Consider the following 12,500-nt stretch of genomic DNA (forward strand, 5'->3'; position numbering starts at 1 on the left):
TCCACATTTTGTTCCAGCCTACAGAGGCCTAGAATGGTCAGAACGATTTCAAGATACTTCTAAGCCGCTGGAGATATGCTCTGGAGAGAACATTCAGCTCTTCTGGAATTACACCTTGACCGAAGGCGAAGGCGTTAAAGGTAAGATGAAGGATGAGGTTGACAAGCAACGTTTAAAATATCATAAGATTTCTGCTGCGCTTACAAATCCTACATTCTGCAATTGTGGACAAACACGCAAACAACGGACACTCTTTAAACAAAAGTAGAAATACCCCAATTCTTTTTTTGTTCTATTTGTTATTGTTTTATTCTGTCATCCTGTACTATTTACACTGATTTTTTGTGTGTGAGTTGGGGGCCCGGTAGCTCAGATGGTAGAGCACTGGACTTGTGATGGGAAGGTCGCAGGTTCGAATTCGGGCCGGGACGGACACGGGTCAACTTTATGTGCAGACCCAGAGACGGAAGCCATGTCCCACCCCCGTGTCATCACAATGGCACGTAAAAGACCTTGGTCATTCTGCCATAAGTGCAGGTGGCTGAATACACCTAAACACGCAGACACCTGGGTAGCGCGACTCCGTTGCTGCTAGCTTTCCACTGGGAGGAAGCGACCCGAATTTCCCAGCGATGGGACAATAAAGTAATGAAAATGAAAAAAAAATGAAAATCTACCGCTTCCATATATCGGTAGATGCCAACTCACATTTTGGCAATCACGATTAGAATGGAATATATTCTTTGCGAAAAGAGTGAGCTCTAGTTTTAATTTCATAGAAAGGGATGTCATATTGAACACTCACTGCAAAAACTGCAATTCGGATTTTAATTTGTTACCGCGAAATTAATGATGACACCAGTGATCTCTTAGCTGAAAATACCAGTCGCAATGTTTGCCTTCACTTGTTGTAAAGGGTTGCAACTCTTCCATGTCCCATAAAAACGAAGACAGTCTACTTTCCAGAAACCTTCTGCAGTAGAACCGCTTTTTACATTTAGTCAAGTTTTGACTAAATGTTTTAACATAGAGGGGGGAATCGAGACGAGGGTCGTGGTGTATGTGTGTGTGTGTGTGTGTGTGTGTGTGTGTCTGTGTAGAGCGATTCAGACTAAACTACTGGACCGATCTTTATGAAATTTGACATGAGAGTTCCTGTGTATGATATCCTCAGACGTGTTTTTCATTTTTTTGATAAATGTGTTTGATGACGTCATATCCGGCTTTTCGTGAAAGTTGAGGCGGCATTGTCACGCCCTCATTTTTCAACCAAATTGGTTGAAATTTTGGTCAAGTAATCTCCGACAAAGCCCGGACTTCGGTATTGCATTTCAGCTTGGTAGCTTAAAAATTAATTTATGACTTTGGTCATTAAAAATCTGAAAATTGTACAAAAATTATTTTTTTTATAAAACGATCCAAATTTACGTTCATCTTATTTTCCATCATATTCTGATTCCAAAAACATATAAATATGTTATATTTGGATTAAAAACAAGCTCTGAAAATTAAAAATATAAAAATTATGATCAAAATTAAATTTTCGAAATCAATTTAAAAACACTTTCATCTTATTCCTTGTCGGTTCCTGATTCCAAAAACATATATATATATGATATGTTTGGATTGAAAACACGCTCAGAAAGTTAAAACGAAGAGAGGTACAGAAAAGCGTGCTATCCTTCTCAGCGCAACTACTACCCCGCTCTTCTTGTCAATTTCACTGCCTTTGCCATGAGCGGTGGACTGACGATGCTACGGGTATACGGTCTTGCTGCGTTGCATTGCGTTCAGTTTTATTCTGTGAGTTCGACAGCTACTTGACTAAATGTTGTATTTTCGCCTTACGCGACTTGTTTAAGACCCCCCCCCCCCCCCTGATGTAAGATTTACACTCGTTGAGGACCCTGTTCACAACCTCTTTACTTTTACACCCATTTTAAGACTCCCTCTTTTTTTAAGACCTGATTCTCTCTTTGGCCTTAAAGCGGATCCCACAGTATTATCTTGTTCCTCAAGAATCGTTTTCTATTGATTTAAATTTTTTTAAATTTTTTTTATTTAATTTTATTTTTTACACTTATTTATTTTTTACGAGGACAACACAAGCAAACAATGAGGACATTATGAACGTACTACCTGCTTAATAATAATACAGTCAAATAATAATACAGTCAAAGACAAAAATATTTTTTTTTATCTCAATACCGTTTCTTTGTCATTTTTCTATTTTTTATCCACAAAAAAGGTCTGGTCTGGACGTGCCAACCCGAAGGAAAGGTGTCCGAGCTGATGGCAACTTACGCAGACCACCACTTTGTGCCCATGTCACCCTTCTCAGGACGCCTCGCCCACCTGAAAGACGGGGGGATAGAGCTGAGCTGCGCCACCATCTTGGAGTCTGGCAACTACAGCGTCGCCGTCACCACCGTGGATCAGACTGGAACTGAAACCCTCTACCAGAAAACGGCTTGGGTCAAGATCGTTGGTGAGTTGCAAGTCCATCATGAACATCTTAACGAATTATTTTCTTTCTCTGCCTGTTAATTGATTTGTTTTTATTGAAATCTTGTTAAAATGTGTCGTTCTCCGCCTGTCTTCCACACTTTGTACCACAGGCACTCGTCACGAGGTGGGCGGGGCCTATGTCTTGGATGTCACTTGTGATGGACGGTCGTCTTTTCTTATGGTTTATAAATAGTAGTAGTCTTGAGAGCGCACAGGCCCCACCCACTTTCATTCCGACCCGCTCGTGACGAGTGCCTGTGCTTTGTACAAAACTTAAAGTGGTTGCAAGTCAAACGTGTTGTAGGCTTAACTGTCTTTCAAACTCTGTACCAGAAAACGGCTTGGGTCAAGATTGTCAGTGACTTTAAATTGAAGCAGAGACATTTTTCACTTGGATGGTGACTTTTTTCTTGGCCTGGTCTGTCTGTCCCTGAATGGGAAATTTAGCCCTCGGGAAACATGGCTTCTCTGTCTGTCTGCCTCCCAAACGCTGTGCCAGAAAATGACAAGATTGTTGGTAAGGCCAAACAAAAAAAATAGGTGTGGTTACGGTAACATAGCCCAAAAAATAGGGTAGGTAGGTAGGCAATCACTTTTTTTTTAAAACTTTTTTTCTATTTTCTAATGTGTACAAATTAAACCTTCTTGACAGGGAAATAAGTGTGCGACACGGGCGCTTTCGCTTTCATTGCGTTTTTTGCACTCGTTTTTGTTTTTTTGTTTTTGTTGTTGTTGACAAATGTAATAAAAAGTTATAGGATCGGCCCCTAAAAATAGGGTAGGTCGGGTTACCGTAACCACACCTATTTTTTTTTTAGGCCTAATTGTAAGTCAAGCATGGAAAAGTTCAATGAAAATTGTCTTTCTCTGTCTTTTCTTTAATTTGCAGTGAAGTCTTCGGAAATCTTGTCTCTCTCTGTTTGTCCATCAAACTCTGTACCAGGGTCAAGATCGTTGGTGAGTCGCAGATCAACCAAGGGCATTTTGCAGGGATGGGGAATCTCCTTGTCTTTGCATGTCTGTTCCTAAATTTGTAGTGACATCTTGGTGAATCTTGTTTTTTTTCCTGTCTGTTCTCTAATCCATGATGAAGTCAAAATTACCGCTGATGTAATTTCTCTTTTGAGATAATTAAGTATTATTGTATTGATGGCATCTTTCAACTTTTGCAATGCGTAGAATATCTGAGCTATAGCTGCCACATATCTGTTAACCACAGCAACATGTCCGTGATTTACCGTAATCACACCATTCTTGACCGATTGTCCATTCTTGTCTAAATGACACACAGTAAGCATGGTACTTTGAATGGATGCGTACTCCCCCGAACTCGGCGTATGGCTGCCTGAATGGCGGGGTATAAACGGTCATACACGTCAAAAATTTACTCGTGCTAAAAACATGAGTGAACGTGGGAGTCTAAGCCCATGAACGAAGAAAAAGAAGAAGAAGAATGGATGCGTGAGACAATGCAAGCTTGAAATTACGAGAAAAAAAGAGAGAAATTACTTCAGTGTAGAAATACACACTTTAGAAGTGGTTTCCAATCAGTTTCCTTCCTGTGACCTTTTTTCTGGCTACGGCATGAACCATCAAGAGTCTTGCATACAACTTAAATAACAACAAGAAAGAATCTTAAACAGAATGAGGCAGAGCGATGTTAAGATATCAAAAAACCAAAGGGAAGTAATCGCTCTTTATGCATACGACATGTGTAATTGAGTAAGCGAGAGCGGAACCTTTTCTCCTGGCACCTGAGAGAATAAGAAGCATTGACATGAACAAGCGACTTTCATCCTCAAACTGTCATCCTTACATATCTGTAGATATGTAGACAGTAACTGAGGATGAAAGTCGCTTGTTCATTTCAATGCTTGTTATTCTCTCTGGTGCCAGGAGAAAAGGTTTATCCGTTTGGTTATTTGATATATTAAATAACAACAAGCATCGACAAATTCATGACTGAAAGTGGCGAGTATTTTACTCGTCATGGCGAATAGAAACATGTAAATGGCGAGCAGAAATGTTAATCTACTCGCCAAATGCGAGTCAAGTTGCTGAAACAAATGGTTGGTTTGGCGAGTACAATTTGCTCTCTGGCTAGTAAATTATGAGAAGTTAACTAGCCAAAGGCCACCGGCACGGTTGGCCTAGTGGTAAGGCGTCCGCCCCGTGATCGGGAGGTCGTGGGTTCGAACCCCGGCCGGGTCATACCTAAGACTTTAAAATTGGCAATCTAGTGGCTGCTCCGCCTGGCGTCTGGCATTATGGGGTTAGTGCTGGGACTGGTTGGTCCGGTGTCAGAATAATGTGACTGGGTGAGACATGAAGCCTGTGCTGCGACTTCTGTCTTGTGTGTGGCGCACGTTATATGTCAAAGCAGCACCGCCCTGATATGGCCCTTCGTGGTCGGCTGGGCGTTAAGCAAAAAAAAAAGAAAGAAAAGAAAAGAAAGAAAGCCAAAGGCCAGTGCCCCATTGTGTGGACTTTCAGCGCTGATTTGTTCTCTCTGTGTGTGCACGTGTAGACACTCCAAAGACGCAGAGTGGGTATCTGGAGGTGTCCAAAAGCAAAGAGCCTGTACGTGACGAAAGCAACGGTCAGTGGCATATCCAGCTGACCTGTGGCAACTTCTCGGACCGTGGTCATCCTCCCATTGATGTCGTCTGGAGGGTCAGTGTATTTGTCTTACATGGAAGAAGTGGAGACAATATAGCAGAATAAACCTTGAATGGTTGAAAACGACGTTAAACACCAAATAAAGTAAAGAAAAGAATAGCAGAATAATCTATTAATTACTTATATACAGATAGGATTGATACACGCTACGCTTCATGGTCAAGTACATGAAGATACTTGTTGTAGACATTTTTGTGTTGTCGACTTGTTGAGTTGTCAGGATTACATTTAAAGTGATGTGTTTGCAGATACAAAAATATGATCAGACACACGTATTCTTTCAGAGAGCATCCGTTTTGTTTACGTCTGTAGGCATTGACTAACCAGTAACTAATTTCTTCACCACAGACTCCCAAAGGGGAAGAACTGAGCAGCTCCAACTTCGACAACGGCAACTTCCAGCTCATGATCCCCAACCCGCTGGCAGGGGGGAACTACACTTGCAGTCTGCCCAGGGGGGAACCGGCCACGAAATGCCTTCCGCGCGACTCGGAGCTTCTGGAGGAGGTCTGTGTGGAGGTGGACGAGGACAAAAGCAGGTTCTCCATGCTGGAGGCGAGGCAACAAGAGCTCCTGGAGATGATGAACGCCAAGGACGACCACCTGCTAAACTACTTCGCCACTGTCTCCAGCAAGACTGACATCCTGGAAGCACGGTTTGGTAAGTGTTTCTGTCAAGATGAAAGTCCAGTCTTACTTACTTTAAGAAGAAATTGTTTTGGATGCTTGTATTTGTTTAAGTACAGGTGACAGTGGATATGGTTGGACGTGGGTTTGGTTGGGCCCACGGGATACATAGGATGTGCGTTTAAGGTGGAGATTAAGCCAATTAATACCTACGAAAGTCACAGTTTTCAATTGCTTCGTACGTCTTTGTTTCTTGACCAGTACTCTTGATTTTTGGTACCGTTGTGTTCCTAAGACTCTGCACTTTCCTTTGACATAAGGCTCAATGTGTATAACTAGATCAAACACGTAATAACAGTTAATGAATAAAGTATTTTTTTCCAATTAAGGTACATACAGCGACTAATTGGAACCTGGCAGTGCGGATAGTATCACCGCAACTGTAGGTCTTTATCCTTATGTACCCGTCTACGTATGTTCGGTTTTGATTATCTGCTAGAGAAAGTAGATATCGACAAAATGTTAATTATGGCGGCCATTTGCATTTCATATTTTCCTAAATATCTGCATCCTCTTGCAAAAAATTAAAACCAAACATACGTAGACGGGTACATAAGGAGGAAGACCAACTGTTGCGGTGATACCCTCCACACTGCCAGGTTCCAATTAGTCGCTGTATGTACCTTAATCGGAAACAAAACCAATTACTTTATTCATTAGCGGTTATCACGTGTTTGATCTAGTTATATACACAGTGAGCCTTATGTCAAAGGAAAGTGCAGAGTCTTAGGAACACAACGGTACCAACAATCAAGAGTACTGGTCAAGAAACAAAGACGTACGAAGCAATTAAAAACTGTGACTTTCGTAGGTATTAATTGGCTTAATCTCCACCTTCAAGCGTTTTGAAGGTCATATCCGTGAAAAATGTTATCGGAAACCATGCATAGGCTGAAGCTATTTTGTGTGTATCGGTATCTATATATATGTGTGTGTGTGTGTGGGGGGGTGGGGGGGTGGTGCGCGCTCGGTTGCTTGTTTGTCCATATAATTTTGTGTACGTCTTTAGTCTGTGTTGTGTGTGTGTGTGTTGGTTAATGTTTGTCAATATTTAAAGTTGCTTGTTCACGAGTATTGGCTATTTACCTAATAGACATGCATTTATGTGTTGTCTAACGCGCTTTTCTTTGAGTCTGTACCCGTCCTATGCTTCTTTTGTCACGTAAAGTGTTCGCTAATATGTGTGTCTCCCCTATAGATTCTGTCTTTGCTTTTCAAACACCCCTGAGACGATCATGTAGACGACCAGCGACCAGTATGCAGGTAACGCACCAGTTCCCAGTGTTTAATTCCCACAATAATTCCTTTCAGATGAAGGCGCTGAGAACTGTTACAGTCAACCGGTGAACTTTCACGCACGGTTGACATACAACACGAAACTGTTAAACGGCAACGTCTTAAAGCTGCCCATCGTATCCACCAATCAGGGGGGAGGTTACAACGCGAGTACGGGGTACTTTACGGCCCCTCAAAACGGCACCTACTTCTTCATTGGAACCACCGGGGGCTACTCTTCCAGCAATTATGCAAACATGGGGCTTGAGAAAGAAGGCACTTCCTTGTCAAGAACCTTTATTGCTTTGCATGGTTCATACTACAATATGGGATCATGTCATGCCACTGTGTATCTCACTCAAGGGGAAAGGGTGTGGCTGCAAAGTTCGGCAACCAGTTTTTTTCGTGCTGCGGTCACATCCTTTTCAGGCTTCCGGATTTAAACAATCTAGCGTAGACCGCAATGATGACCTGAGCTTTTCCTACTTCATTGGTGTTAGGCAGCAAGTAGATCACTGTGCTGAGTTGGACGGTTACTTCCATCACGGGCATATCTATGCTCAGAAATAATGATGAGTCCTTGTTCAAGGTGGTCGTCTACATTTTTGCTTTTTTTCAATAATCTTATGGTTAGATTTCGATAAAAAGTTTTCAAACGGCTACCCTTGCTTCGTCCTTCTTGATCGAAGGGGGGGGGGGGGGGTGTATTTTTGATATTTGTAGGGAATAGACTCAGCATTTTAATGGTCAAATGTCTATTTATGTATGCAAATGAAGAGAAGGACCTTTAAGATGAAAGCAGTATTTCTCTGAAGAAGAAGAAGCAGCAGCTTGTACATATTTTACTAATGTTTAGGCAAAAAAAAAAGAGGTCTGTTTACGGTAACATAGGCCAAAAAAATAGGGTCGGTAGGTCAGATTTTTTTTCCCCCCCAAAAACATATTTTTACGTTATTTTGCATTTTTTTCCCCAAATGCCAAAAAAAAAAGTCTAGGGTCGCGCGAAAAAAATAGGGTCGGTCGGGTTACCGTAAACAGACTATTTTTTTTGCTGCCTTATGCAAGTGTTATTCCACCTGCCATGACACATTCCCTACCAGCGTGAATGTAAATAAGTACTGGTATCACAGAGTTTGCTCGTGCTGTGATTCAGAAGGATGTTTATTAACTGTAATCAGTAGAGTAATTGATCTCCAAGTACAAAACATGCATTTGGTTTGATATTATCATCTGTCTCATTGTGACTGATATCGCAACGTCCTGAAAGCCTACATTTATAGAAAAACTCAATTAACCTTTACCAAATTAGTATTAAAACAACAACAACAACTACAACAACAACAACAACAACATCATACAACAACACAACAACACCAACTCAAAAATATGTCCCGGATCATCCATTAGTTCCAGGATTTCCAGTAGATGAAAGCTGTTCTCTTTCTTAATAGGATACTGATGTGTTGGTTTTTGGCTCCAAAATGTATATTTCCCCATATTTAATAAAAAACGCTGGCGCTGGACCCGAGTACTCTTCAGACTGGCTCGCTCCCCCAGTATGAAAGTTTTTGTCTTGTGCACGTGGATTTAACACAAAAAAAATAACATTTTTATTTTTATTTTTTTACACAATTAAAAAAATTATTAGAGTAAAATAAAACATGAAAACGTTCATAATAAACAATAGTAAACAAGAATTTATATATAAAAAAAAATAGACCGCCCATGCCGGGAATCGAACCCGGATCATTTTGGCCATAGACGAATCGCTTTCCACCCGGATCACTTGGATTAAAAAAAAAAAAATAAAAAAATAAAAATTATTTTACACAATTAAAAAAATTATTACAGTAAAATAAAACATTAAAACGTTCATAATAAACAATAGTAAACAAGAATTTATTAAAAAAATAAAAAAATAAAATTAAAAAAATAGACCGCCCATGCCGGGAATCGAACCCGGATCCCTTTGGCCATAGTCGGAAACGCTTTCCTCCAAGCCAACAAATCTGACATTCGCCAGTGAACTCAAATGCCTATACTCCTCGCGCAGTGGTACACGCACGCAAGTAAACAAGAATTAAAAAAAAAAATTTAAAAAAATAGACCGCCCATGCCGGGAATCGAACCCGAATCACTTGGATTAAAAAAAAATATAAATTTTTTTTAATTTATTTTTTTAAATTTATTTTACACAATTAAAAAATTATTAGAGTAAAATAAAACATTAAAACGTTCATAATAAACAATAGTAAACAAGAATTTAAAAAAAAAATAAAAAAAATATAGACCGCCCATGCCGGGAATCGATTCCGGATCACTTTGGCGATAGGCGGACGTGATTCGCACCAGCTAGCTGGCTGTTCCATTAGCTGCACGGCAGTTGTACTCCCACCGCCAAACCTCCCCCCGTTAAGAGTCGTTTTTGTGGAATATTTCGCATTTAGGTCCCAGGTAACATTATGAAGTTTTAATACGATCAATCGGACCTATTATCAAGTTAGTGTATCAACTTTTGAAAGAACTGCGCCCAGTAGTTTCCCAGCAATAAGCTGTTAAGTCGAGACAGACAGACAGACAGACACACACACACACAGACACACAATTAAAGTCTGCTGGACCCTCCTACTGCGTACTCGGGGATAATGTTATCATTCAATGAGAAAGTGTTTACACACCAGTCACACACGTTCACACAATCTTATGCTCAGTTGAAATATAATGAACTAGATGATTACCCGCTTCGCCGGGTACCGGCTTCGCCGGGAAGAAGTAGAGCCGAATACCAGACTGCGCCTGCCGGGTGTACGCACGAAGGAAAGGAGATAAACGCGCAAAACACTGGAGACCTTCTAAAAATAGTAACGTGCAGTGACCTTCTAAAAATAGTAACGTAGTAACGGGAATATGGATTGACGCCACACGGAGGAAGGGAGATAATCGCGGCTGAAAACACTGGAGAAGATAAGGAAGAGTTAGTGGTAGTGGATCCCGACCAAAAAAAAAAAAAAAACCCAACAAAAAAAATCGGTTCAGCGGGCACAGCGCTGCGCGCTGAGAGCACGTGTTGAAATATCTCATCAATGAGGTTGTGTCCGGGGTGTAGCTGAATACGGTGTCCAAATTTGAAAAAAGATCCACCGAGAACTTTGGCCGTGCATCGCGAACCGACAGACAGACAGACAGACAGACAGACAGACAGACAGACACTAGTCGTCGTATATATGTATAAGTTAAGCTCCGTCCATCCATGGTATCGCCTGATATTTTGTCGAGACTGGGTCAATGAATATGATGACGTCACTCGAGGCTCTGCCGAGAGTGACGTCATTATATACTTTCACCCCGTCGAGACAAAATATCAGGCGATACCATGGATGGACGGAGCTGTAACGTATATATGGCATGACCAAAGTAAAGAGAATTTGTCATGGGATGTGGAAACAAATCATTGGAAATTCACCATGGGCAATCAACCCAAGCCTAAAAGTTGTAGAACTATTTTTTGTTTCAGTCTTGGCAAGGCCAGTTTTGTCCAGTTCCGGAAAAGACATCATGAATTCATTCACCCTGCCGAGACGAAAAAAACCAATTCCATGGATGAAAACGTATGAGCGTATATCCCGTGACGCATCAAAGCTAAATTTTGTTTTGAAATGTCTTCACAACGTACAGATAACTTATAACGACATAATCGCCTTCACAAGACAGGAAAAACGCACACTTTGTTTTTCGTCTGCTACAAATCTTGTCTTGTTGGTTGACGGAGAGAATAAAGCTTCAATCATACCTTCATTAACAGGAATAAATGCTCAATCCGCTGTCAGTTCGCAACTGAACCTTGTTTTTTTTCTTTAACTTTTTGGTTAACATTGAAACAGCAATCCAAAAGAGTGTTTTAGCTGTTTCAAGACACAGGCTTAGCTCCTTGTTTTGAGTTGCTTTTCAGTCTAAAATGACACCGGAAGCGAACAAATTGTCGCGTATACTGTCGTCACAAAAAGACGTCATGACAAAGTTACACGCAAAGCGAAAGAGACTTTGACGTCATTTACTTTTGTTCGGAATTTTCCGTCTGTTCCTAGCTTGTCAGTGAAGGCCTGACGTGAGTAAGCTTACCCAAAACGTCTTTGTTCTCTATTCACATTGCAGCTGTGAAATAATCAGTCTTGTGTCTCGGTCGTGTAGGTACAGAGTTTGCTTCTGCAATCATTGTGTTCGTGTTGATGACAGCTTCATAAGACAAATCAGCAAATCTATCGTGAGGATGACGTTTATGTACAAATCACCGAACCCAACCCATTTTTTGTGTGCATTTTTCTGAAGAATAAACTGCATGTGGTTAATTTCATCCGTTTAATGCTTGTCGAAACGAGCCATAAGGCTTTAGAATAAAAGATTTCACGTATTGCTTGGTCATCTGATCACAGATGAGGTCGCGCGCAGTTTGTATGTTGAATCTATGAATCGGCCAGAGATAGATCTGCATTTCTGGTACGACCTTCCAGATTATCAACAGCGGGTTCATGGTCGGAATCAAGAGGTCAAATTTGCGTGGCTCCCAATCATTTCATAAAAGATTTCCATTTTCTTGTTTCTGCGGCTGCGCAAGTTATTTTGCCTAGGTCATGGCCGAACTTTAGGCCTACGGAGAAATATCGCTGGATATTTTCTCCCCAGATTAACAGAGACAAAGAAGGGAAGTCATGCTGTATATATATTTGTTCGTGCTTGCAAAAAAAACAAACCCCAAAAAACAGACAAACTTCTGCATAAATATTTAATTTTTGTGTTTGTTTTCAATATTGTACCTGCACCAATCAATCCATTGAGTGTTATCTTTCAGTCATGCCACCAAACTTATTGTTCCTTTAATTAAAGGGTCTTAATGGTATGGTTGTCTCATTTAAAGAATTATTCTGTAAAGGCTCTGTACAGATTAAAAAAAACCACATTAACATTAACAGGGTAGGTAATATACTGAGTTTGATAAGAACATGTTTGATTTTTATGCTCGAATCCAAAGATCTTGTAATGTTTGAAAAAATGCACGTTTGATTGGAAAAGTCATTAGTCATTAGTATGTCATATTTTTTTGTAAATTGCACAAAAGAAGGAAGATCATGTGTGTTATGCTGGAAAAAATTACAACCAAAATTTTATATTGGTGTAAGTAAAACAAATAATGTATAAATACTGTAATGAACTGGTCACTAGAAAATGTTTACTTTCATTTTTCAGGAGTTCATGAAAGGCTGGAAGCTGTATGAAGACGGTGTTGATAATAAAACAGTTACTGATGTATTTTTAAATGTATTATTTTGTTATTTCAAGGAAAATGCAAACACATA

The 12,500-nt window shown here is 40.4% G+C and overlaps 1 protein-coding gene across 1 annotated transcript in view; it reads left to right on the top strand.

The window, feature by feature from the left end:
• Nucleotides 1-12,500, top strand: part of LOC138946358 (uncharacterized) — a 13,376-nt gene that overhangs the window by 689 nt on the left and 187 nt on the right. The window contains exons 2-6 of the mRNA XM_070317932.1: nucleotides 18-140; nucleotides 2,249-2,488; nucleotides 5,036-5,181; nucleotides 5,536-5,848; nucleotides 7,186-12,500. The exon at nucleotides 7,186-12,500 is cut by the window's right edge and continues 187 nt beyond it. Of these exons, the coding sequence (XP_070174033.1) occupies nucleotides 18-140; nucleotides 2,249-2,488; nucleotides 5,036-5,181; nucleotides 5,536-5,848; nucleotides 7,186-7,592 (1,229 nt within the window). The 3' untranslated portion in view covers nucleotides 7,593-12,500. The remainder of the gene's footprint in view (nucleotides 1-17; nucleotides 141-2,248; nucleotides 2,489-5,035; nucleotides 5,182-5,535; nucleotides 5,849-7,185) is intronic.

Source organism: Littorina saxatilis, linkage group LG13, assembly GCF_037325665.1.
Source record: "Littorina saxatilis isolate snail1 linkage group LG13, US_GU_Lsax_2.0, whole genome shotgun sequence".
Classification (NCBI taxonomy): Eukaryota; Metazoa; Mollusca; class Gastropoda; order Littorinimorpha; family Littorinidae; genus Littorina; species Littorina saxatilis.